This window comes from Conger conger, chromosome 7 (genome assembly GCF_963514075.1).
Source record: "Conger conger chromosome 7, fConCon1.1, whole genome shotgun sequence".
Lineage (NCBI taxonomy): Eukaryota > Metazoa > Chordata > Actinopteri > Anguilliformes > Congridae > Conger > Conger conger.
The window spans coordinates 39,632,385-39,660,377 of NC_083766.1; the positions used below are offsets into that span (position 1 = coordinate 39,632,385).

The 27,993-nt window shown below is 44.0% G+C and overlaps 2 protein-coding genes and 1 long non-coding RNA gene across 4 annotated transcripts; 1 reads left to right on the plus strand and 2 right to left on the minus strand.

Annotated features, from left to right (window-relative positions):
• Window positions 1-296: 296 nt before the first annotated feature.
• LOC133133061 (uncharacterized protein K02A2.6-like) lies at window positions 297-4,121 on the minus strand. The gene has a single exon (XM_061249026.1). The coding sequence runs from the start codon at window positions 3,631-3,633 to the stop codon at window positions 2,500-2,502; it is 1,134 nt and encodes a 377-aa protein (XP_061105010.1). The 5' UTR covers window positions 3,634-4,121; the 3' UTR covers window positions 297-2,499.
• On the plus strand, window positions 1,015-27,558 carry samsn1b (SAM domain, SH3 domain and nuclear localisation signals 1b). 2 transcript variants are annotated; one of them, XM_061249028.1, is made up of 9 exons: window positions 1,015-1,611; window positions 1,999-2,152; window positions 14,564-14,644; window positions 14,793-14,930; window positions 15,824-15,935; window positions 16,526-16,674; window positions 16,863-17,069; window positions 23,350-23,500; window positions 25,566-27,558. In XM_061249028.1, exons 2-9 carry the CDS (start codon window positions 2,132-2,134, stop codon window positions 25,706-25,708), a joined length of 1,002 nt encoding a protein of 333 aa, XP_061105012.1. In that variant the 5' UTR covers window positions 1,015-1,611; window positions 1,999-2,131; the 3' UTR covers window positions 25,709-27,558. The 2 variants fall into 2 exon arrangements, with proteins under 2 accessions (XP_061105012.1, XP_061105011.1); XM_061249027.1 differs by lacking the exons at window positions 1,015-1,611; window positions 1,999-2,152 and adding an exon at window positions 12,644-12,823.
• On the minus strand, window positions 9,840-11,984 carry LOC133134033 (uncharacterized). The gene is made up of 2 exons (XR_009709239.1): window positions 11,855-11,984; window positions 9,840-10,685 (listed from the first exon to the last, which is right to left on the minus strand). It is a non-coding gene; the product is annotated as an uncharacterized LOC133134033 (long non-coding RNA).
• Window positions 27,559-27,993: the final 435 nt, after the last annotated feature.

Here is a 27,993-nt window from a genome sequence, read left to right on the forward strand (position 1 = left end):
TACTGTAATCTGTGTTTCCGTGGGCAGGGGCTGTCTGCAGTTGATGCTTTAGGGCTTGGAAAGCCCCTTCTGCCTCCTCATTCCAAGTTAATTGGGCTGCGCTGTGGTTTTGTCCTGTCGCTCTGATCATTGCTCACAATGGTGATGTAATAACAGCGTAATCACAAATCCATGGTCCGCTGTTGTTATGTCCCTCAGGTGTCCAGGGGTTGGAGGGAGTGAGTAACATATATATTTGACCAAGTGGAAGGGCGTGGAGCGTGTTTGGCGTAAATAATGAGGACCAGACAAGAATGAAAGTGCAAAAAGGTGTATATGATACAAAAAGTGCAAGAAGTACTATTTACAATTGTTACAAGTATTTACACAACAAAGAACACATTTAGGTCACAAGGCCAAGGGACACAGATGTTGCCAAATAAATGAAAAAAAACCAAAACCAAGCTAGAACCAAAGATGGGCTTAGCAAACAAACAAAAGCCTATTTGACTACTCTAACAAAACACAAATTACACAGTTAACAACCTGCCCCAGGGCCTGGACTATACACAAACAACCACACATACACACAAGTAGGGGAATGATTAGTTCTGGGTTTCTGTACACACATACACAAGTTATAGCTGAATGAGATGAGTGAGAGAGTGTGCGGCAGCAAACACACAGCTTTTATCTAGCAGAGGAGGGATGTGATTGGTAGAGGCGGGACCAGGATAATGATGATTGGCAGGAGGGACAGCGAATGGAATGGTGTTGAGTAAAAAAGTAAAAAAGGAGGGAAAAAGAGGGAACACAACAAAGCAACGTGGAACATCACAGCTGTACCCTGCCATTCCCAAGAAGAAAAGAATCTGCCCAACTGTCTGTGGCTTGGGCGTGTTGGTGACAGCCTCAACATGTGCTGGTGCAATACATCTCTTGTAACCACTTAGTTGCCTACCCACGTATTCATCTGTTTGCTGGCAGAACTATAATTTGTCTCTGCTAACTTTATGGCCTACTTTCGTCAGAGCAGTGAATATAGCGGCTGAGTCTTCTTCACACTGTTCTTTAGTGGGACTGCAAATGAGCAAATCACCTACATTACATTACATTACATTACGTGGCATTTAGCAGACGCTCTTATCCAGAGCGACGTACAACAAAGTGCAAATCAATCACAAGAACAAGTGCAAAAGTAGACCTGAGAGGACAGTACAGTTCCGAGTCCTAGTGTAAACATACAGAAATTCAGAACCCTTGAAGAGTACAATCAACATTCAAACTAGCATACCACTGTTGGCAGCTAGAATACAACAACAGCCAATAAAAAGAACAATACCTATACAAGTAACAATATCTATACATAAGTGCCATTACGGTCTAAGGCTAATCACAGTGATTGTGAGTTGGGGAGGGAAAGGTGTAGCCTGAAGAGATGGGTCTTCAGTCTGCGCTTGAAGGAGGTCAGAGACTCTGCCGTTCTGACATTCACCGGGAGGTCATTCCACCACCGTGGGACCAGGACAGACAGCAGTCGTGAGCGTGAAGTGCAGGTGTGGCGAGGGGGAGGCGCCAGACGGCACGAAGTGGCAGAACGGAGGGGTCCCACGGTATTGAAAGGTTATCAAGGTATTGAAAATGTCCAGATGCTGTAAATCTTGCTGTAAACACTGAGGGACTTTGACAATATCCTTGTGGCAGCCTTGTATATGAGTACTGCTGACCTTGATACGTAAATGCAAAAAGGTACTGTGACTCTGAATGTAAGGGTAAACTGATAAAAGCTGAACATAAGTCTATCACTGTATACCATCGAGTGTCGGTTTGTATATTGGAAAGTAACGTATGTGGGTCACTGAATCACATTTTCCTCTATCTTTCTATGGAAAAGAGGTTTCCAAAAATCCTCTGAAATATTGTGTCTACGAGGTAGAGCTAACTTACTACCAAATCTCTTTGCTCATCTTGACACTAATCTTGGCACAATTTCACTTAAATGTTGTGTGTCCTGTTTAGGTGAGTCCCTTTACTATGGAGACAGGAGGGTCATGCTCATGAAGGAGGAGAATGTGGCCCTGCTGACTGAGGCCCATGCAGGCCATTTCAGATGCAGGAGAAGATCACTCCCAGGTTTTATTGACGTGGTATCATGCAGGACACCTTGGATTGGGTAAGTGAACTATTCGGAATACATGTTTGGACAACAAAGAATTTGTTCTTATTTTGTCTCCATACTCAAAACATTTAGATGAATAGTGTGGTAACTTCTGTCTGGCAAAGACCACTCACATACTTAACTTTAGTTAACTGTTTAATAGTTACATATTATAACACTCCTCCCCCTTTATATTCCAACATTCCCGTAAACGTAACAATCACAATCGTCTTAGACTGAATAACCCATTAGTGCCAGTTATTAAACATTAGCCATAAACAACTTAACCTTCAATGTAAACAAAAACAAGTTCACACAACATTTGGCAAATATGGCAAGTAAACATTCAAGTCTAGTGTCCATCACACATTCAACTTAGCTGGTGGTTTATGAGTGCGCTGCGATCTTCGCAACACCACTGGTGACCCAGCAGGCACCATCGGTGAAGGTGTTTTGGGTCGATCTGGTGCTGGGGGCATGGACGGAGTCAGTGTAGCAGTGGGTGAAGGTCCATCAGTCCCTGAAGACACCGATACCTCTTCCTGAGATACTCCCTCTGGCCTAACCCCAGGAGAACATGTTTCCACTGTAGGCTGCTCCACCACTGGACACCGCACGGCAATCTCTGTCACTGAGCCAGCGTCGTACCGCAGACGCACATGGTCCTGATGCCTCCTGAACACCAGTCCATCCTGTAGCTCCACAACGAAAGAGACTGGGCCACTCTGCTTACGAATGACTCCCGGTAGCCACTTCACGCTGTTGTTGTTGAAGTTCCTCACATATACGTGGTCATCAGGTTCAAGCTGTCTCTCTCGTGCGTGCTGATCATGTCTCTCTTTTTGCTTCTCCTGTTTTCTCTCCACCTTTGCCTTGATGTTTGGACGCAGCAGGTCCAATCTTGACTTGGGGCGACGCCCTAGCAGCATCTCCGCTGGTGTACGTCCTGTTGTAGACTGTGGCGTGAGGCGGTATTTAAACAGGAACCGTGAAAGCCGACTACTAAGTGAGTCCCCTGTCATGCGCTTCAGGCCCTCCTTAACTGTCTGAACCGCCCGCTCTGCCAACCCGTTGGAAGCTGGGTAAAAAGGAGCGGTTCTGGCGTGATGAATTCCATTCTCTTGCATGAACTCACTGAACAGCTCACTGGTGAATGTCAGGCCGTTGTCAGTGACCAGCGAGTCCGGTATTCCATGGATGGCAAACACCTGCCTGAGTTTGTCAATGGTCACGGGGGCTGTGATATTGCTCATGATGTGGGCCTCGATCCATTTGGAGTGTGCATCCACCATTATCATAAACATCTGCCCCATGAACGGGCCGGCAAAGTCTACATGTAGCCTAGACCATGGGCGGCCAGGCCACTCCCATGGGTGCAAAGGTGCTGGCGCTGGTGAGTGCTGATTGGTCTGACACTGTGTGCATGCCTTCACCTTTTCTTCCAGGTCCTGGTCCATTTTTGGCCACCAGACGTACGACCTGGCCAGGCCTTTCATCTTTCATCTTTCACCTGGATGTGTCTCATGTATCTCCTCCACAATCTGCGAACGGCCTGGAGGCGGTACGACGACCCTCGTACCCCAGAAAATGCAGCCATCCTGCAGACTCAGTTCTGTTTTATGTTTTGCATAAGGCCTCAGTTCCTCTTCTTCCACAACACTGGGCCAACCCTGCAGCAGGAATGTCACGGGTGTCATCAGCGGCGTGTCAGGTAAGGGCAGCCTACTCAGCGCATCAACGTTGGCATTATCCTTACCCGCTCTGTACACTATAGTGTAGATGTATGCAGACAGTGTGAGAGCCCAACATTGTATCCTGGCTGAGGCGAGCAGTGGGATGCATCGAGTCTCACTGAACAGACTCATCAAAGGTTTATGGTCTGTGACAATCGTGAACGCCCGCCCATATAGATACTGGCCAGACCCTCCTTATCCAACTGCGAATAACCTTTCTCTGCTGCTGACAAGGTCCGTGAAGCAAAGCCAATAGGCTTCTCTGCACCGTCCTCCATTTTATGTGAAAGCACCGCCCCCAACTCCATAGGGCGACGCATCACACCAAAGAACAATTTCTCTGTCTGGGTCATAGTGCACAAGTAACTTCTCTGAATTGAGGAGCTCTTTTACTTGCTTGAAAGCATCCTCCTGCTCCACCTCCCACTGCCACCTAGTGTCCTTGTGCAGCAGCTTGTAGAGTGGGGCCAATACACTTGAGAGATCAGGGAGAAACTTCCCATAATAATTAACCAGGCCCAGGAAATATTGGAGCTCATGGACACTCTTGGGGCTTGGGGCCTCTTTAATAGCCCTCACCTTGTCCTCCAGTGGCAAGAGCCCCTCCGCTGTGATCTTGTGTCCCAAGTAGGTCACACTCGGGGACAGGAACACACATTTTCCCCTCTTCAGCTTCAGCCCGGCATCAGCTAACCTTTTCAGCACCTGCTCCTCTGTGGCCCCGGTGATCAGAATATCATCTAAAAACACCGCCACATGCGGAATCCCCTGCAGCAAGGTGTCCATCGTCCTCTGGAAGATGGCGGGGCTGGACGCCACTCCAAACACCAGCCAGTTGTACTTGAACAAGCCCTTGTGAGTATTGACTGTGACATACTCCTTTGACTCCTCATCAAGTAACAGCTGCTGGTAAGCGTGGCTCATATCCAGCTTGGTGAACCGCTTACCCCCTGCCAGTGATGCAAATAGGTCATCGACCCGTGGTAATGGGTACTCCTCCAGCTCACCCGGTTCACAGTGAGCTTATAGTCCCCACATATCCGTACCGTCTTGTCTTCTTTCAGCACAGGAACAATGGGCGCCTCCCACTTTGAGAACTTGACTGGTTCTATAATGCCCAACCTCTGCAACCGCTCCAGCTCCTCCTCCACCTTACTCTTCATGACATAGGGGACTGGGCGGGGCTTGAAAAACCGTGGGGAGGCCTCTGGGTCGACATGCAGTTTTGCTGTCACCCCCTCTAGGGTACCCAGCTCCTCCTTGAAAACATCCTTGTGTCTCTCTAGAATGTCCTCCGTTGAGTCTGTCCTGCCAGCATAGTTAATCACATGCCAGTTTAGTTTGAGCTTACGCAGCCAATCACGACCCAACAAACTCGGCCCGCTCCCCTTGGCTACCACCAGCCTGGCGCGAGTTTGAGCTTTGAAGGCCTGATGGGAGGTAGGTTAGACCCCCACGTCTCTCTGTAGGTCTCCTCGCTGATGACCGATGCTGACGCCCCTGAGTCAAACTCAAACGTTATGTCCTGCCCTCCGACAGCAACTGTGGCACAGTAAGGCTCTGGTGGCTCCTCATCTGTTTCAACTCCAAACATGTTGTAGGAGCATGTTTCCTCCTCTTCAACATAGGAGCATGTTTCCTCCCCCTTAACCTCTTCCTCTAGGTGATGTGTGGCTCTTTGAGCCTGCTGAGCCCTTCCTTCCCAGGGTTTACCTTTCCCCATTGAACTCCTACATTTATTTGACAGGTGTCCCCTCTTTTGGCATGAGTGGCAGACAGCCTCCTTAAATTTACAGTCATTTGCATAATGTGGCCCTCCGCACCGGAAACATTCAACTCGTTTGGCCCGTGCACTTGTGTCCTGTTTAACAGACCCTTTTCCAGTGTCTCTCCTGACCTGGTGCACTGCCACTGTCTGTGAACTTCCATTTCCCTTCTGAATGTCTTTGGCATTATTAGCAGCCATTTCCATACCTTGGGAAATTTCCAGGGCTTTCTTGAACGTCAGGGGTGGCGTTTCCCCCAGCAGGCGGCGCTGTATGGCGTCATGGTTGATGCTGCAAACCAGTCTGTCACGCAGCATATCGTCCAGCACTGCCCCAAAAACACAGTGCTCAGAGAGCTGACGCAGCTCAGCTACAAAGTTAGCTACAGTCTGACCTGGTTTCCTGAAGAAACTGTGGAACTTGAACCTTTGGACTATGACAGAGGGCTTTGGGTTGTGGTGGTTCCCCACGAGCTTGACTAGATCATCATACGTCATCTCCCCTGGTTTCCTCGGTGTGGCTAAATTCCTTATCAGTTTATACGTTTTTGCCCCACACACACTCAGTAGGATGGAGCGCCTCTAGGCTCCTCATTAATGTCATTAGCAAGGAAAAAGTGTCCCAACCTTTCCTCATACTCTGTCCAGTCCTCGTTTCCTTCTACAAACTCCCCAATAGTCCCAAACGTAGCCATCTTAACCCGTGGACCCTCCGCGTCTCCGCTGTTCATGAACTTGTGTTGTTAGCCACCTAGCTTGTTAGCACACTGCAACTAAGCCAGCTCAAACACCCACAAAAACACGCAAAAAACGTCCAAAAACACGCTTCCAGTTGAATCCTCGTCGCCAGAAATATGTGGTAACTTCTGTCTGGCAAAGACCACTCACATACTTAACTTTAGTTAACTGTTTAATAGTTAATACACGTTATGCACCGTCTGCCTGCTGCTCTGTCTAGGCTGCGTTTTTATGCATATCCCAGAATGCCCTAGGCAATCCATTATTAACTCCAAACCCACTAGAGGGCGCTATTGCATAGCATAAACAATCCCCTTATAGAAAGCTCACATTATAACAAATAGTTATATTGTTTGCTGGTTAAATAAAATGTTTGGGGCCTAGTATTGTTGAAAGATTCAAATGCATTCCTTTTTTGTTATGTTTTAAAGGTTTATCCCACCTTCTATGTGAACATGCTGACATTGAAGAGATGGCAGGAAACTTGAATTCCCCCAATTAGGACATGCAAAAATGCGAGAAAAAAAATGTTGTGTCCTTATTTTCACGCATATCATCCTACCCAGATTGAAAAATGTCAGTTTGTTTTTGTGGGTCATATCCGGCAAACAAATAAATTTGCCAATTTAAAACAGAGAACTGGGTTTATGTATTTAGTTGTAGCCGACATGAAACCAGCATGACATGGACTGAAACAGCAGCTACAATTATTTCAGTAGCCTACATTTTTAACATTTTTTAATTTTTGTCATTTAGCAGACGCTTTTAATCCAAAGCGATTTACAAGTGCATAGGTTCTTCCACAAGTTAAAGCATCACATCCATAGCTAGTAAAATACACATGAAGTGTTGTTCTAAACATATAGTCATCATAAGTGTATTTTTGGGGGGGGGGGGGGGGGGGGGGGGTTAGACAAGAGGGATAGGGATATCAGAAAGGGGGGTGGAGGACTAAGGAGACAGGAGGGAGGACTAAGGTATAGTTTGAAAAGGTGTGTTTTTAGTCTGCGTCGAAATAGGGGGAGGGATTCTGCTGCCCTGACAGTGGTAGGCAAGTCATTCCACCACTGAGGCACCAGAGCGGAAAACAGGTGTGAACGTGCAGCTTGACCGCCAGGTGCTCGTAGAGAGGGAACCATAAGGCGACCAGAGCTGGCAGACAAGAGTCATCTAGCTGGGGAGTAGGGAGTGATTAAGGATTGTATATAAGGTGGGGCAGTCCCCTTAGCAGCCTGAAATGCCAACACTAGGGCCTTGAATCGGATGTGTGCGGCAATAGGAAGCCAGTGGAGGCCAATGAGGAGCGGGGTGACATGAGCCGACCTGGGCTGACTGGTGATCAGGCGGGCTGCAGCATTCTGGACCAGCGGGAGGGGCTTGATGGCACAAGCTGGGAGACCGGCTAGGAGGGAGTTGCAGTAATCCAGGCGGGAAATGACGAGCGCCTGGACTAGGAGCTGGGTGGCTTTCTCTGTCAGGAGATGACGGATACGGCGTATATTGTAGAGAAAGAACCTGCAGGTTCTGGCAGTGGAGGATACTTGTGGAGCCAGGGTGAGCCAGTTATCAAGAGTCACCCCAAGATTCTTTGCCGTACGGGAGGAGAAAACTACAAAGTCCTCAACAGTGAGTGAGAGGTCGATTGTCGGAGAGGACTTAGCAGGGATGTAGAGAAGCTCAGTTTTGGCAAGGTTAAGCTTCAGGTGGTGGGAAGTCATCCACGCAGAGATATCAGCCAAGCAGGCAGAGATCTGTGTGGTGACCTGGGTATCGGGGGGGAAGGAAATAAAGAGTTGGGTGTCATCGGCATAAGAGTGGAAAGAAAAGCCATGGGAAGAGATAACAACCAAGACCCCTGCGGGACTCCAGTTTGTAGGGGGTGAGGGTCAGAGACTGAGCCCCTCCAAGTCACCTGGTAGGAATGACCAGAGAGGTAGGAGGAAAACCAAGCAAGTGCAGACCCTGTGACACCCATCCCAGACAGTGATGAGAGTAGAATCTCATGGTTGACTGTATCAAAGGCGGCTGATAGGTTGAGGAAGATGAGGACAGAGGAGAGGGATTTGGCTTCAGCAGAGTGGAGTGCCTCAGTGACCGCGAGCAGGGCGGTCTCAGTGGAGTGGCCACTCTTGAAGCCGGACTGGTTGGGATCATGGAGATTGTTGTGAAGAAGATAAGCGGACAGTTGGGAGCAGACCGCCCTTTCCAGAGTTTTAGATAGAAAGGGAAGAAGAGAGACGGGCCGGTAGTTGTTCAGAGCAGAGGGGTCAAGAGTAGGTTTTTTGAGCAGGGGAGTGACTCTGGCCCTCCTCAGGGCATGGTGCCAGAAGAGAGGGAGATTAGAAAGGAGAGAAAAGGGAGAATGTCATTAGAGATAGATTGTAGAAGGGAAGAGGGTATGGGGTCAAGAGGACAGGTGGTCGGGCGGTGGGATGTAAGGAGTTTGAAAGTGTTGGAGTCAGCGAGGGGAGAAAAGGAGGCTAGGGAGTTGGGGAAGGTAGGAGGGTCAGCGGGGGAGAGGTTTGGGAGAAGGAATTGCGAATGGCGTCGACCTTCTTTTCAAAGGAGACAAAGTCATCAGGTGTGAGTGATGAGGGAGGTGGGGGGGGAGGGGGGACCAGAAGAGAAAAGAAGGTTGAAAACAGTTTGCGAGTGAAAGAAGGAAGATTTAGCTATGTAAACATGCATGGATGAATTTATTCAACCGTTTCCAAATGGCATATTTATTACCAATACATTTGTTACAGATGTTACAGTGGGAAATGCGGACACTTGCGATAACTGACATATGAAGCGCCATATAGGATAGGCTATGTTTGACTAATCTACAGAAATGTTTCTGAATTAGCGTATTTGAGATCTTACTGAAAATAGCCAAGAACATGAAACTGTTACAGTACAAGGTGTTCAGATTGGACACATTGGGATTCTCGGATAAGCCTATGGAGCTGGTCTAACTGGTCAACCAGCTGTTTCAAAACCTAGCTCAAGCTGTTTTTTTCAGCAGGGGTTGATATTCGCTTGCGAAGCTGGACAGGGATGTAACATTACAAGCGACAAGAAAACAATGATATCTATTGTTTGCTAATGTTAACGTCCACGTCTCTATAATGCTAGTTCCAAAGAGCCTACATTGCAGTACGGACCAGGTCTAGTTTGGTTGTAGCCTATCGAGATAGCAAAGTATGCCTTCGAGAGCCATTAAGTTCCTTGCTGGAGTGACGTCACGCTAATTTGCCGTTCTGCCATTTTGGCTCCATATGGCTCTGGCAATGTATAATCATATGTCCTGTGGCTTGCAGTTGCACCATGCCTTACATTATAGAGTCACTGGCTAACAGACAAGCTAACTTTTCCCTGTTCATTTTCAATGGGGCCTCGTTCTGGAGAATATCAATTTGAATAACAACGGTAGCACATGCATTAGTGGACAACAAGGAACAATAACGCATTCTCGTCCCTCTGATACTCTACAGCAATTTATTGGTGAGCTTAGTTTATTAGACATAGTCCACATTTTTAACCCAACAACAAAATAATTCACTTATTACTCCCCAAGATACAAGACATATTCCAGGATTGATTATATTCTTATATCCAAATCCTTACTTTCTGGGGTGCACAGCAACATGCATGGAGTATAGATCTTGCAAACAAAGAGGTTTTAAGTCCCAAAATCCACCTGTGTTGCAATAACCAGGTGTACAGGACATAACGCTAAGCCACGTTAAACGATAACCACAACCCAAAAGGAAGACCAGTGAAGCACGTAGTGTTATAAAAAAGGGTTAACAGGAGTGAGTTGCTCTCTAATTAAACATGAAGACTTTACAAGGTATAGTCTCACTGGATAGCCAGCATGGAGGCCCAGACCCTCATCGATGGTAGGGGAGTTCTCATCCCAGGTCAGTCTTAAGTCCGTTTGCAATGGGAACCAAGCTATTTACTGTCTCTGGGGTATGTCCTGCATGCTTATTGCCAAAGGTAATACGACAAATAACAACAGCAAGAGGATAGACAGCGTATTGTGGAAAACAATGTTGTCATTAAAGTGGTGGAAGTCGGGAGCTGCCGGAACTCAGGTGGAGACCAACTATATATTGTCCTGCAACTTTTAAAACAGCTGCTCTGGCAACCATCCATAATAACAATTACAAAAACAATAACTTGGCATACTTTGGGTGAAGCCAGGTGATGTCCAGCCACATCCTTCCTTACGTTGTTAGAAGGGGTTCTCCTGGTAACGGCATGCATTCTCACCCCAGTGAAGCTCCCAGCATCTCCACAGCTGGGCCGTGATGTCATCATCTATCTATAGGGGAGACACAAACAAGCACAGCAGCCCAAAGCCAGAAGGAAACACAAAGCAGGGCTTAAGATAAAACAGAGGGACGTAACAGAGGACTATTCTTTGGATAGCATTTGGCAAAATATTTTTGTTGCTCTGAAAAATCCCAACCAGCAAATAATACATTTACATTTTTTGTATAGAATCTTCATAAAAGCAACATATTATGAAGCTCTCTCCCTCCCCCAAGTGCTGATTCTGTATCAAACCACCACCTTTTTGCATACATTCTGGAATTGCACAGAGGTTAAGCAATTTTGCACTTAGGTTTCTCTAATTTTAGCTGACATTTTACACAAAACATCCCATGTAGTCCTAATATAATGCTTTTAAATGATGACTCAACTCTTGGCCTTGTACTTCATCAGAAATATGTCTGGCTAGCTGGACTCACAGCAGCTAAGAAAGTTCTCGCAATTAGGTGGAAACAACAGCACTTTATAAGATCCATTGGATACACACGTTTCTTGATATTATTCAAATGGAGTTGTCTACTACGCAGATACATGGCACCAGAGAGAAGAAAATACTGGCTTGGAAAGCACCTGCTTTTGCCTCAACTGAGCTAATGTAAATTTATTGAACAAAAGGAAGAAGTCGTGAAAACACTGGAGACTGGCTTAAAATACTGTATTAATTTAAAGTAAGTTCAAAACCACTTCATGCCTTAACTGAATTATATCCGACTTGCCTCACAGTTTAACAGGCCCTGACAATTGATAAATGTCATAAAGGAGAAATTAGTCTGAATGCAGAAACGACATAAGATTTAGTGCTTCTGTAGTGTCTAGGTGGCGCAGCGTGTAGAGCACTGACTGCGTGCTCATTGCGAGCCGTGACGTCGGCGGTTCGAATCCGACCGATTTGTCGCATGCCTTCCCCTCTCTCTCGCTCCCATTCTTCCTGTCTCTCTATACTATAAACTGTCCAATAAAGCTGAAAAAGGCCTAAAAAAAAAAAAAAGATTTAGTGCTTCTTATTCATAAAGCATACCTTTGATAAAACTATTATCTGCAATTATGAATACTTATGTCAGAATTATATCAATGTAATGCAGGTCAATAACAATAACAATGCGATTCAAATGAAGTGTCGTTAATTTTAAAACTGAATAGACTCAATGATGATCTTACCCATGTTCTTCTTTAAAGTGACAATGGACAAAAAAGGGTCCTTGTATATCTGGAAAACATGTGGGAATGAACAGGGAACTTAGAATGAAGCAATCTGAAAGAAACTCTTGCAACACCAGGGTTTCGCCACATTCAGCTCTTCCTGTGCAGACTATTCATGGTGTGTGACTTCCCATGAATACAGTTTTGCAATAAAGGCAAAAGATATTAGTCTATTTTACCAAATTATTTACAGGAACATGGATAATAAAGTAGACATTGTTGATGTCAATGAATACTTAATGGCTTAATGGAGATCATCTTCACTCCAGAAAGCATTTCCTTTTTTTGAGGAGCATAATGCTGAATTTATGGACCCAATCAATCCCAATCAGTATTGTGGAATGTTGCCTGAGACAGGCTCTTCCACTTCTATTATCTACACTTGAGTTGCCTGACTTTCTTATGGAATAGTGCTGTCATATTCCTCTGATGGAAATCCACATGCTGGTAGGCTCTATTCCATGTTGTATACAGGCAATACTGGTCAGGCCACAGACTCCATTAAGTGACTTTATACTGGATTTTCTGTATATTGGTTTTTCTGCAGATGTCCATTGTGCATAACTGAAAGGCAAATGTTCTGAAGAATCACATTATTAGGAAATTAACTGGTTTGTTTAACAGGATATCCTGTGCTTTTTTGCGGCTTTCAGATACCAGAAATTACATTTGATCTGACCAAACAGACACCTAAAAATGCAGATGTCAGAAGTGTTTCCTCCCTCTCATAGCGACATGTCAGTGTCATCTCACATCCTGTGTGTATGAGGAAGCCCAGTACCGAGCTGTGTTGCCGTCTTGTTCATGAGCTACGTGGACCTATGAAATTGCTTTTTCTAAAGGCTGGCTGCATTGAACAAATTCAACAAAATGCTGCAGATGAAACATTCAAATGTTTCAGACAAACCTAAGAACAACAAACCAAAGGTAGGAAGGAAATTACAAAGAAAAAACTGTCATATGGATAATTGACTATTTTCTTGAAAATATATTTTTGCTTTATCTTTAAATGAGAAGACACATTTAAGAAAGACATTTATGGGTCACTATAGACGTTTATGGGTCACTATAAGAGAATGCAGAACTGAATGATTTTGGCAGCCATTTAGAAAAAGGTATTTTTTTCCACTCAAAATCGAGTGGTATTTTAACTATCTAACAATTAGTCCAGAGAGCAAGTCATGAAAACTTTTGTCAAGCAGGTGTGAGCAACAGACAGTGTGCTATGCACTTACTGATGGGCAGTGATGAGCTGGTGGCAGTTCAACAGATGGTGACTAGACCTATCAAAGGTCCAGTCAAATTAATCAAGTGGATTAACTTCAGTTGCTATGGTATTTAATGGAGATTGCATGATTTATATAGTTATTTTGGAGTACGGTTGAGGAATCAGCAGATTAAAAATGACCGTTTCGGTTATTAAGTAATAAGAAGCAGCAGAGAGCTTGATGTTTAAACACTGACAGTGCCTTTGCTTGGTACTGCACAAGCAATGCTTAAGACCTGTCCTCTGCACATAGGTAGCAAGAATTAAACAACATCTGTGGACTTTCATCAGTGGTGGCAACCTACTAAAAAATACTATTTTTTCTGAAAAATGTAGATGTCAAAATTATTGGCACCCTTACAAATTATTTTCAATAAAACCAAACAGTAAATTAAATCTGCAGTAAAATTCTACTTATTTAAGTTAATCTCAGTCTTAAGGAACTGTATTGTGGTCTTCCATCACTTCCTGTTTCCCTAGGGTATAAAAATACATGTAAAAATCACACATGTAAAATCCCTTTGTCATCCATCACCATGGGGAAAGTCAAAGAACTGTCAAATCAAAACAGACAGATTGTTGTTGACCTACACAAGTCAGTAATGGGTGCAAAGAAATACATAAACGGTTAAACATACCACTAACCACTGTTAGGGCAATAATCTAAAAGTTTCAAACATCTGGAAAAGTTGCAAACAGAGGACGCACCTGCATGTTGCCCCCACGCACAGTGAGGAAGATGGTGAGGGAGGCAAAGAAGAACCCAAGGACACAGACTTTAGTAGCGTCTTGGGGTCACAAAATCTCAAAATCAACCATAAGACGCCACCTCCATACCAACAGGCTCTTTGGAAGGGTTGCACGTAGAAAGCCCTTACTGAGAGCAACCAACAAATTCAAGCGTCTGGAGTTTGCGAAATGTCATTGGAACTATGACTGGAACAGGGTTCTATGGTCAGATGAGACCAAAATGGAACTTTTTGGCCATGTACACCGTCAGCATGTTTGGCATCAAAAAAGGGATGCATACAAGGAAAATTATCCTTGCCAGGGGAGGCTGCACCAAGTACTAAAAACAGGGGTGCCAGTAATTGTGAAACCATTTTTTTTTGGAAAGAAATTAATAATTTGAAAAATGTGTAATTTTGGTCGATTCCATTGAATCATTAATAAAGTAAAATATTTTCCACATGTTGGAAAATTACAATATATCTGAGTAATGGTATTATTTGTTTTCTACAGTCTTTTTTGCAAATTTTCATCAAGGGTGCCAATAATTCTTGACCTGGCTGTACAATGTTCAGTTGAAATGTTCAGTGTTACCCTGGATTACATACAGCCTGTTGTCAGTGTACCACTATATTCAAGTAGTAAGCAGCAATGTGTAACCTCTTACACAGCGATCAACCAGCTTTGGGAGATTTGATGTTTTCAGGAATCAGCCATCCCCAATCAAGCCAGAGGAAAATGGAGAGACTCTGGTAAGTAAAATAAACTAGCACTTCTCTTTCAGGAAATCTGTAATACAAAAATAATGCATCAAAGCAAATAGTAAAATGTGCCTATTTCTGTGTTTGCCAACACTCTCAATGTGTGTGTTTGTGTGTGTGTGTGTGTGTCTGTGTTTAGCCTATTGATGGAGAGTCTGGAATTCAAAGCTGTGGTCAGAGTAAACCTGACAGCATTGGAAAGAAAATGAAGGCCATCTCCATGACTATGCGCAAGACGATGGGCAGGAAGTATGTGAAAGCTCTCTCAGAGGAAATGGTAAGTGTGGTGAGACACCCTAGCCCCATGTCCACACTACACCACACTTCTAACATTTGCTGATGTCTCTGCAGGTGCTCATCTCATCTGACAGAATGACACCAACACTTTCCCTTTTGTTTTTACACATCTTACTGTTTGAGATTTGAGGGTAGAAAACATTGAAACGCTTGGATAAATACAGTATGTACTTCCTCAGGTGTATATCTGTACTCAGCAAGCAAAAATAGGTGTAAGGGAGACTGGGGATGGTTTAAACAATGGGTTAGTTGTATCACAATCAATTTCACCAACAAGAAATGAGTAGTGGTAATGTGATCACTATTGTCCAGGCCCATATTCCAATTTGAGCTCACAGGAGAAGTTAATAAGGTGGAAAAATAAGCAATAAGCAGTTTCTCTTGTGATGCTTCAAATTCATCCTAGCTTCAAACCCACATGCCAAAATAGCTGGCAATGTAATGGCTGCCCAGGTTGGGGATGGTTGTGACACTTAATTCTGATTGAAACTCATTATTATTGGCTGGACAACTCACCACAGTAGTGGGGTAGGCTGTAGGGTAACAGTGAGACTCCTTGTATTTGACATTAACTCACACAGTATGTGATATGGTACATGATGTCTAAATGAGTAGTATTTGTAGGTAGCGTATAATAAAGTTTGAGATTGCACTAGCATACTCATCGAGTTGTACATGTTGTTGCTAAATGTGTTACAATCATCCCCAGTCTCCCCTACTACTCCCCTGCTGGCAGTGTCCTGGGGCAAAGAGGAATACTGAGCAGCTTTGCAGGAGGAATGGCTTAGCACCATTGGTTAAAGTTTCCACAACGTTGATAATGACAAATCACACACATGGTCAAATGACAGCAAAGTGTTGATCTTGGCCCAGGGTGTTGGCATGGACCACAAGGGGGAGGCAGAGGGAAGCCATTCCCTGGGAAATGGTTCCAGGAGGAACAGCAACTCCCTGGAAAGCATCAACAGTGGTCAGAGCTCCTCCAGTAAGTGTGCTGTCCAAATGGCCCCTTTGGCAGCTTCTGTCCTGCGGTGGTTCTCACCTTAAATTCCAAAATGGTGTGCCTGGTGGGGAACATGAAGCGCTATTAAAGTTAAACTGCCAAATGTCAACCCCAACAAGATTTCAGTTGCACTACTGTGCATTTTACTACTTTCTAAGTATGTCATCAACATCATGTTATCATGTTTTATTTATTCATTCCTGTACTGAACATGGATGCACACTGACAGCTGAAGTTAATAGTCAAAATTTTAACTTCAGTGCAATTATGTCAGTTAATAAATATGAAACAAAAAGGAAATCATACATACATTATACCGCTGTATAATTCTTCCCAAATATGGATCTGAAGTGTTCTGTTCGGAATCAGAGTTGTTATAAATCATCGTTTTACTGCAGTGAATTGTGTATGTGTCAGTGTGGGTGGAGGATCAGATTTTAGAAGGGTTCAGATCTGTATTCACATCAGGTGATGTATTACGTGCAGAATAATCTCAGCAAGAATTGAAATGCAGTCTTAAGGCTCAGTTTGGAGAGATATTGCTACATGGTCATGCTACTCTTGGTGCTCAGGTGGTGCCACCAGTGGGTCTGATAGGTCCAACACAGATAGCCTGAGACTGGAGGAGGATGTCCCATACACAGGACATTTCTGCGGGAGAGCCAGAGTCCACACTGACTTCGTCCCAAGCCCATACGACGCAGATTCCCTCAAGCTCAAGGTAGCCCATCCAGGGCCACTAGTACCACTCAGTAAATATGCTTCAATCTGCATTGTCTATTCAATGTTGTGTCTGTAAAGCTGGCCCAGAGAAAAATCAGCTTATTCCACTGCTCAGATGTATAAGACGTATACTGCCAGTGTCAGTGTGCTGTGGCCCCAGTTTATTTATTTTTTACCATGATCAAGGTTGGGGACTTAATCGACATCATCAGCAAGCCACCCATGGGCATGTGGACAGGCATGCTCAACAACAAAGTTGGAAATTTCAAATTCATCTATGTTGACATTATCGTAGAGAAAGAGGCCGAACCCGAAAGGGTACGACCACAGAGGCAGAGCACGCACCTCAAACCAAAGACGCTCCAGGGGTTGCTGGAAAGCCTTCATTTAGAGGTGAGATTGAAAATCAATGTGCATTTCCATCAAAGCATTGTTTTGTTACGTGTGGCTTTTAAACTCTATGAATTGCTACGAATGACATTGAATGGCTTTATTATGGTATGTGTTACGCATCAGCCAAATTAGAGAAATCAAATACAGTACATTGCAATATCAACTTATATCAGTCTAAACATTTCCATCAATACCTATGTGAGAACTGAATGTGTGGCAGCATGATGGTACAGTAGATAACACCGTTGCCTGACAGCAACAAAATCCTGGGTTTGAATCTGGGGGGCTTTCTGTGTGGAATGTGCATCTTGCTCGTTAGTGTGCACCTTATACCTGTTATATAGAGAGACACTGACACTGTGACTTCAGGTACATACAGTGCATCCGGAAAGTATTCACAGCGCTTCACTTTTCCCACATTTTGTTATGTTACAGCCTTATTCCAAAATCGAATAAATTCATTTTTTCCCTCTAAATTCTACACACAACACCCCATAATGACAACATGAAATACGTTTTTTTGAGATTTTTGCAAATTTATTAAAAATAAAAAACTAAGAAATCACAAGTACATAAGTATTCACAGCCTTTGCCATGAAGCTCAAAATTGAGCTCAGGTGCATCCTGTTTCCACTAATCAACCTTGAGATGTTTCTACAGATTAATTGGAGTCCACCTGTGGTAAATTCAGTTGATTGGACATGATTTGGAATGGCACACACCTGTCTATATAAGGTCCCACGGTTGACGGTGCATGTTGGAGCACAAACCAAGCATGAAGTCAAAGGAATTGTCTGTAGACCTCCGAGACAGGATTGTCTCGAGGCACAAATCTGGGGAAGGGTAAAGAAAAATTTCTGCTGCCAATGAGCACAGTGGCCTCCATCATCCGTAAATGGAAGAAGTTCGGAACCACCAGGACTCTTCCTAGAGCTGGCCGCCCGTCTAAACTGAGCAATCGGGGGAGAAGGGCCTTAGTCAGGGAGGTGACCAAGAACCCGATGATCACTCTGTCAGAGCTCCAGTGTTCCTCTGTGGAGAGAGGAGAACCTTCCAGAAGGACAACCATCTCTGCAGCAATCCACCAACAGGCCTGTATGGCAGAGTGGCCAGACGGAAGCCACTCCTTAGTAAAAGGCACATGGCAGCCCGCCTGGAGTTTGCCAAAAGGCACCTGAAGGACTCTCAGACCATGAGAAACAAAATTCTCTGGTCTGATGAGACAAAGATTGAACTCTTTGGCGTGAATGCCAGGCGTCATGTTTGGAGGAAACCAGGCACCGCTCATCACCTGGCCAATACCATCCCTACAGTGAAGCATGGTGGTGGCAGCATCATGCTGTGGGGATGTTTTACAGCGGCAGGAACTGGGAGACTAGTCAGGATTGAGGGAAAGATGAATGCAGCAATGTACAGAGACATCCTGGATGAAAACCTGCTCCAGAGCACTCTTGACCTCAGACTGGGGCGACGGTTCATCTTTCAACAGGACAACGACCCTAAGCACACAGCCAAGATATCAAAGGAGTGGCTTCAGCACAACTCTGTGAATGTCCTTGAGTGGCCCAGCCAGAGCCCAGACTTGAATCCGATTGAACATCTCTGGAGAGATCTGAAAATGGCTGTGCATCGACGCTCCCCATCCAACCTGATGGAGCTTGAGAGGTGCTGCAAAGAGGAATGGGCGAAACTGCCCAAAGATAGGTGTGCCAAGCTTGTGGCATCATATTCAAAAAGACTTGAGGCTGTAATTGCTGCCAAAGGTGCATCAACAAAGCATTGAGCAAAGGCTGTGAATACTTATGTACATGTGATTTCTTAGTTTTTTATTTTTAATAAATTAGCAAAAAAAAAATGTTGTCATTATGGGGTGTGGCGGCATGGATGGTGCAGTGGGTAGCACTGCCGCCTCACAGCAAGGAGGTCCTGGGTTCGAATCCCCGTTGGCCGGGGCCTCTCTGTGCGGAGTTTGCATGTCCTCCCCGTGTCTGCGTGGGTTTCCTCTGGGTACTCCGGTTTCCTCCCACAGTCCAAAGACATGCATGTTAGGCTGATTGGAGAGTCTAAATTGCCCGTGTGTATGAGTGTATGAGTGTATGAGTGTATGAGTGTGTGAGTGAATGGTGTGTGTGCCCTGTGATGGACTGGCGACCCGTCCAGGGTGTATTCCTGCCTTTCACCAAATGTATGCTGGGATAGGCTCCAGCCCCCTGCGACCCTGTTCAGGATAAGCGGGTTCAGATAATGGATGGATGGATGGATGGATTATGGGGTGTTGTGTGTAGAATTTTGAGGAAAAAAATGAATTTATTCCATTTTGGAATAAGGCTGTAACATAACAAAATGTGGGAAAAGTGAAGCGCTGTGAATACTTTCCGGATGCACTGTACTCTGCTTTATTCCACTCCTCGTGCCCCCCTTTCCCTGGGGGATAAACCACTTCCACATCTCCCTTTCTAGAGGAACAACAGCAAACTCTATAGAGTAATCAAATAATAATGCTGAACTCAGTATCATACGAATAGTACCCTAAATGAACATTCAACATGTTAACAATACATCTTTTGTTTCCTGTTTTTTTTTTTGGTGAAACTTACAAATATCAAACATAACATCAAATTGGGAACGATAACACAGGTAAACCTTTTCTTTTCTTTTTTTTCTCTTCTTCCATAGAGTACAGGGTAGCCTACCTGTACTCTCTCCACACCGCTGGGGTGTTATTCTGTCCCCATTCAAGGTGTGTGGGTTTACTATCTCCTCGTAAAGTCTTTGAGATATGTTGGGGGACACCTGGTTCTCTCAGGGTAACATCGAGGGGCTGATTGTTAGGGAGTAGCAGTGTTGTCAGTCTCAGTTGTGGTAGATCCCCATGACAGGGATCAGTGGACGGAGGGCTGGAGTCTGAAGTGAGCTGGGGAGTGTCAGTGTCTGGGTAGGCTAGAGTGAGATGACGTTGGTTTCTCCTGATTGTTTGACCCTGGACACTGGCATGGAAGGACCGTAGTGTGTCTGCCTGCTGTTGTACCACACCCCTTTCATGAGAGTCCTGTACCCAAACCAGGTCCCCTGGGCACAAAGGATTGAGGGTCTTTGCACGGTGCCGGAGGTCGAAGTGTGTCTTTTGGTTGAGTTTGTACTGTCGGTCCTTTTGCATAAACTCAGACAAGTATGGCCACTTGGGAGTCAGCAGTGAGGGCAAAGTGGGGAGGGTTGTGCACAGCTTTCTGCCTTGAAGAAGCTCTATTGGAGAGGGGCGTTGACCTGTATGCCAAGAGGGCTAGGTCGGGGTCTGGTTTTTTCCGCAGGAGCTGCTTAGCTGTTTGAACTGCTCTCTCAGCTGCCCCATTGCTTTGGGGGAACAGTGGGCTTGCAGTTGTGTGTGAAGCCGCAGGTGTCAGCAAACTGTGGAAAGGCAAACTGGGGCCGTTATCACTGATTACCTGAAGGGGGACTCCCAGGCAAGAAAACCATGACTTCATTCATTCTATCACTGAGCTTGATGTGGTTGTGGTCAACTTAGCGATTTCTATGAACCTTGAAAAGTAGTCAAAGACCAACAGGTAGGTTGAGTTGTTGGGATGAGGTCAAAAAAAAGGTCAGCACCTAGTTTTCTCCATGGGCCCTCTGGTGTCAGACCTGGGAGTAGAGGTTCTGGGGCCTGTCTTCTGAACCTGGCTCAGGTGTCACACTTCTCAACTTTTTCTTGTAGCTGTTTGCTGAGGCCGGGCCACCAGACAGATGACTTGGCTCTCTCTCTGGTTTTTGTTATGCCTTGATGGCCTTTGTGTAGTCTATCCAGGATGTCCTCACGCATTGAAGAGGGGATGACTAGTCTTGTCCCCTTAAGCAGGAGTCCTTGAGCCACAGTGATGTCACTCGACACTGCCCAGGATGGTTTCAGTGCATAGTCGTGTCTAAGCTCTGCTGGCCAGTATGCCTCAATAATCTGCTCCTCTGTCTGATCGGTCTTGGGGAGGGGTCTGAGGCACCCTTGACAGTGTGTCTGCAGTGGCTAGATTCTTGCCTGGTATGTGAGCAATGGAGAATTTGAAGTGCATCAGTCTCATTAGAAGGCGTTGAATTCTGGGTGACAGTTCATCAAGTGGTTTTGAGCTGAGCAGTGCTAGCAATGGCTTGTGGTCTGTTTCAACTTGAAATGTGAGCCCTATGAGGAAGTCACTAAAGCGTTCACAGGCCCAGGTAGTGGCGAGAGCCTCTTTTTCAACCTGTGCAAACTGCCGTTCAATATCGGAGAGGGATGTGGATGCATAGGCAATGGGACGCCAGTCTGCCTTGTCCTTCCTCTGCAGCAAAACAGCCCCTAGGTGTTGTGAGTTCTCTTTTGATGTCACTGAATGGCTGGCTTTGCTGGGGTCCCCAGCTCCATGCACTGCTTTTGTCAATGAGGTAAGGGATGTATTTCCCCAAGTGATTGACTAAGCCTATGAATCTCCTCACTTCACTCATGTTAGTGGGAGCCGGCATTTGTGTGACTGCTGCGACCTTGTCCATGTCTGCTCAAACCCCATTTCCGTCAATGATTTGCCCTAGGAATTTCCCCTGTTGTTTAGCAAACTCACATTTCTGTGCATTCAAGGTCAGCCCAGCTTGTGCAAGGCACTCCAGGACAGCGTACAGGCGGTTGTCATGTTCATCCTATGTTGTTGCGTAGACCAGTATGTCGCCCATTTGGCAGACAACCCCTTCCAGGCCATCAAGGAGCTGTGTCATTCGGGGCTGGAAGTGTTCGGGAGCGGATGAGATGCCAAACGGTAACGTCTTGAAGCAGTAACGCCCGAAGGGCGTGATGAACGTGGTCAGCTTTTGTGAGGCTTCAGACAACTCAATCTGCTAAAATCCTGCTTGGGCGTCCAGTTTGATGAAGACCTTGGTATCTTTTAACTGCCCTAATGTGTGTTCCACACAGGGTAGCACATGAAGCGGCAGCCGCACTCTCATTTAGAGGGCTTAGGTCCACGCAGATCCGGACTGTGTCATGTGGCTTAGGCACTACTACCATCCCGTTGATTCCTCAACACGGGCTATGATGTCCAGGTCAAGCATGCGTCCAAGCTTTGTTTTGACCTTCCCGAGCAGAGGGAGGGCCACTCGTCGGGGTGTAGTCAGTGCAGAGGGCTGGGCATCAGGCTTCAGTTGGATGTGGTATTCACCCTCCAATTTTCCAACACCTTGAAAGAGGCTGGGGAAGGTCCTGCTCTCGGTCAGAAGACACTGCGTCCACCCCAGGCTGTGTTGGCCTAACCACCAGTCATCACCACGAGTGCCGTGAGAGCGGGGTGGCCTAGCAAAGGCGTACAGAGGCCACGGACTATGTAGATGTCCTGTTGACCCTTCACCATGTAGCAGCTCGTTGAGGAGTGTTTGGCTGGGGCCTTGAAGGATTTTGGCTGTGTGCAACAACGGGCCTGTTGACAGCTGGTGGTATAGACTCTCCAGTATGATCTGCCACTACCTTTGAATTTGACATTTTGGTCGAACAGGTTGAGCGTAGCTGTCCATGGTCTATCTGAGTCTGCTCCAACAGAGTCTCATCCTCATCTAGGAGCTCTGACACTGTAGATTGTGATCTGCAGACCTCTGCGTAGTGACCCTTTTTCTGACATTTCCAGCAGATCACATCTCTGGCTGGGCACACCCGTCTATTATGGGGACCCTTTCCACATCAGGAACATGGTTGCTGGCAAGATCACTTCTTCCAGTTGTATTCACACGTTTCTGACATCATGTTAAGTTATATAGACAGACACTCTGACACCATGACTTCAGGTACATACTCTGCTTTATTCTGCTCCTCGCGCCTCCCTTTCCCTGGGGGATAAACCACTCCCACAATACCTCTCCCAGTCTCCCTCTTCTCCAATGCTATTTATTTGTGGGTGGCACATTTTCAGTTTAGGAAGGAGGTGGATTGGTGAGACAGTCCAGACCACGCCCATACAATCCATACATTGTTTTAAATATAGAATTTATGTCTGACTTGAAATTATGTTATTGTATTGAATGTTATTATAGTTACTTGCATTACTTTGAATAGATATTTGGTGGATGTGTTCAAGCCACTGTCAGTTTAAATACCTTGGAATGTTCTAGGTGCGTCCAACAACTTGAAAAAAGTTATTTCAAGTTGAAAAATACATATTAAAATAATTCCAAACATTAATTAGATATGTTAAATCATTAAGATTCTCAGCAGAGAAGAGTTGTCAGAGTTGAAAATAAATAAAATAACACCTGTGATGTGTTTTGCCATTTACAGGAGTACACCTCATCACTGCTCATCAATGGCTACCAGACAGTAGAGGACCTGAGGAATTTGAAGGAGAAACATCTAATTGAGTTGAATATGACCGATCCAGACCACAGGCACCAGCTACTGGCCGCTGCAGAGTGTGTCATTGACAAAGAGAGTGAGTATGATGCTGGCTGCATCATCACAGGTCCTAAATAAGGGAGTGGTTCATCAGACATTGTGCAAAGTCATCTTTGTTTTGCGAAGTCATCAAATATTCCAAAAAAATATTCCAAAAAGCCATTTACAGGACAGATTCAAAGAGAAAAAGATTTCATGCACTGTTTGCCAGAATTAATGAAAAAATAGTCTGAAGCCACCATCCCTTATACTCTGTACATGTAGCACAAGGTAGCGAATCACATTTTCAATAGAATGGCATGTAAAACCATGAAGGCAAAGATGAATTGAGATCATTTTAAAATAGTGTATTTGGACATAATCCAATAAAAAGAGGTTACATTTGTGAAAGAATGCCTCTTTGCATGGTAAAATACAGGAGAAGGCCTCTGACAAGAAATGTATTCTTCTTAACTTGTGAAGTGACTGTGGTTTAGTGTTATTCTCATTTTGGTGTGAAGTGTGAAATTTGGTTTTATTAAGTTAATACCGCTGTTGTTGCAGATCAACTAAGAAAATAATCTTCACAAAAAAAAGAAGAAAACTGAGTTTATGAAATTAAGTTTCATTTGTATTACTAGCACTTGTCTCTGTGGGGAGTGTGCTGAAAAATAAGACCTTGCTAATGCAGTTAACCAGAAAGCTTTTTTAGCACGGGGCTGGCAGTGTTGACAGAACTAAATGAGGACAGTGTTGGCCAAGTGGTGTTAGTCATGTGGTTGGCAACTGATGTGTCCAGGTTAACTCTGACATAACCCTTTTTAGCATTGTTTGAATGAGCATATTTAGTGATGTCAAACACATCTTATTTTTGTGTAGTCTTTTTCCACAACAAGTTCTGTAGATGTCATGCGGATATTACCACAACAGGCACAGTACAGTTAAATTGAGAGTGGTTCAACTTAACACACAAAGTATCAGAAATTTGTTTCAGCTCCTTAGGGGCAAGTTTGCGAAATCAACTTCCTGAAAAAACTCTACTGAGAGAAACCAATTTTTATCATCAGGATTCAGGACATACTTCTTTTTGCTGTACTAGTAGCATCAATAGTCCTGAATGCAACAGCAAGGCTTCGTAGAATTGGTGGCCACAGCCTATCACTTTCTTTAAGCCTTTCAGTATTACAGTAATTACCACAGTAAGGTGCAATAATTTGGCCACCCCTGGTTTAAATGTCTGTTATTAATCTGTATGTGATCGAAAGCAAACCTGAACTCTAAATGGTACAGAGTTAAACATGAGACGTTATTTTCATGTTTTACTGTTTATAAATTGTAAAAAAAAAAGGGGGAAAAAAAAGGGAAAAGGGCCCTGTGCAAACGTTTTCGATTATTCGTTGTTACTTTTTAAAAAGGTTATTTAACCTTAAGTAACTCCATGCCTTCAAAAGTATCCAACTCCAACAAGCATTTCAGAATGTAGGTTCATTTCTACCAAGAAAGAGAAGGCCACAAAAACTCTCTCAATGTTACAAACTACCTATTTCCACTGTCAGAAACATTATTAGAAAATAGAAGATAAATGAAACAGTTGAAGTCAATGTAAAGTCTGGAAGAAAGATTTGAGATAGAATGGCCCAAGACCTGGTGAGAAATGTTCAGAAGAACCCACACATCACTGCAAAAATAGCTGCAAACATAGGTCTAGCTGCTCTCACAACAACAGTACAACATACTTTAAAAAACAAAGACCTACCTGGCAGTTGCCAGAAAGCTGGCGACAGGAAGTGTTTACAAGCTTTTATAGATGCCCGAGGAGGAGTTACAAAGTACTAACGGACAGTTAGTACAGGGCCTTTTTCCTTTTTTTATTATTTTGAAACTGGAAAAATGAAAATATAAAGTAATCTTGCTTTAAAATGTGAAGAAATGTGTCATATTTAACATTGTGCCATTTAGAGGTCAGGTTCCCTTCTGCTCACTTAGATATTTGACCAGGGGTGCCCAAATCTTTGCACAATACTGTATCTAACTAGAAAATGCTCATCTACAGTGTTGCTGTAATACTAAAGTCAGGTTACTAGCAGATTGATTTCCTGATGGCTTTGACCCTGCTTTTGCAGCACAAGGTGAAAATGAAACAGACAGCAACCCTGAAGCTGAATCCCAGTCAGACAATCTGAAGTTGGATGATGACTGCCCAAGAGACTCCGACTGCTACATAACGTCCTCAGACAATGGGAGGGAAGACACAGAAAGCCACTGATCAACCCCGACATACAGCAACCCCATGTTACCATTTCCTCTTAATCTAAAATGCATTACATAATGGCTCTCACTCTCAGGGTAATTCAGGTCCAAGTGGTTCAATAAAGTGTACATAGGAACTGAAGAGGGTAGGAGAGCCAGGCAATGAAACCTACTGTAGGAAGTAAGGGGAAACAGCCTCTACTGCTCATAATAGTTTGCAACCCATTCAATTAAATTCATAAAATGAAGCTGATTTAAGAACCAAGAAAATCTAATCACTCAGTTATTTGTGATCATAAATGTTATTATATGTAGCAGTTTGTGAAACGTTAGCCCCGTTAGCCAGTACAATTACAGGTCTACATCTATAGCAAGTCCAAATCCTGTAATTACGCACATTTGTATATTAATTCTGCTATGTGATTGTTCCTAAACTGTCCATCGCCTAAATATGACACATTATACCTTGCTGGAAAGGGTAGGAAACCCTGTACAAGAAGCTTTAGTTTGGTACTGAAATGACCTAGCAATGCATTTACGCAACAATAACAAATTGTTCCTAGAAGGCTTTTGCTTGGGTATAGTCCCGGCAAAAACAGGTTTCTCGAAAATGGCTGAATGGATTATGAAATAAACGTAGTTAACCAACGTTAGTCAGAAAACAGTTGTAGCTTCATAACCAGGTGGGATATTTGGTTCCATAAATATGTTTGTCTCAAATAATTTGCAAAACAAGCCAGAAATATGTCGGCAGGACATGGAATGAAAGTAGGCTAAAGTGAGAAAAAAAGGGTTTATTCAAGCAACTTCTGAATTTTATATTTTTGTTCTTATATTGGAACATGATTTTTTGATACAGAGAAATGGTTTAAAAATGCCTTTTATTGTCTGAATCTGTGACTTAGCCCAATCAACTGTACATCGCTCTGGATAAGAGCATCTGCCAAATGGCAATAATCTAAATGTAATGTAATGTGACTAGATCAGGGTTGTAAACCTTAAGTGTGGCATGGGGGAGCCTGCTGTTTTATTGCCCTGCATTGCAAATAAGGGGAAGTAACTGTTAAGAATCTAAACAGCTGTTAGCGGAGACTTGTTAACAATCTGGCATCGCCGTTTTGCGGTTTTCTTACAACACAGTTTTTTGTATGACATAAATATAAACACAACAATAATTTGTGACGTCGACGACTCAACCACAAATGGACAGATGGGTTAAACATTTTCACAATCTGCTTTTCATATGAAATGTATAATGATTTGTTAATACAATCAAACAAAATACAATCGGGGAAGTTTTAATTTGCCTTCAATAGCATGACATTCACTTTCATGGTGAGCTCCATACTGTATGTTTTGTTTTTGTTTTATACCTTAGTGACCAGACTCACTGACTAGGCGACATATCGAATGGCTCCATGTCTGGCTAGGTTACAAGAGTGCAACCAAGGCTTGGGGAAATGGCAAGGACTATTTTGCCACTTTTTTATATTTTATTATCCATGCTGTAGTGTCCCGCATGTGCATGTGCCTTTATGAGAGACAGTGTTAAGTTATTTTAAAAAGCCTTGAGAGTCATTTTACTCAAACAATGAATACACAGTAAAATAAATACACTGAGCCATCGGTAAATGCTGTATATAAAATAACAAGACACAACAAGGTGACTGTACGCATGCATACAATATTGGTCTGTGTAGCTCTGAATCTGTTCACCTTCCTCTTACCAATACTTTATGTTGCAAGCTATGTTTTTACCATTGCCTGACTTACTGCCCTTAAAATTGAATATTGAATATTTTAAAATAAAGGTTTGAATTTAATGCATTTAATGTACTTTGTAATAAAAAATACATATAACCCAAAGTGCTTCAGTGGAATTATAGATAATAAATGGCCTATTTATCTTTTACCTTAATGCAGACTGCAGAGTGGTAAAACTGCAGTTGTGGAAGCTTGGAGGTTCGAGGTTCATGTGGAGCTCAGCACTGTTAGGAGCTATGCTTCCTAACATGAACCTTTTGGACCATTAGATTTTTGTTTGTATAGAATATACCCATTAGTACAAAAAAACACACCATTCACTTACACCTTCAGCACCTTAACCATATTAACTTGTGGTAAATGCTACATAGCAAAATGGCATTTGTATAAAATAAATTCCATTTCCAGTGGCAACCAAAAAAAAAAAAGTATCATCCTTCCCCAAACTGGATACTTTCTGAGTCAGCCACTAGCTCACTTTTGCCCCCTGGTAGGCTAATACTGTAGAAATATGGTTATATCCATAGTAATGCACTT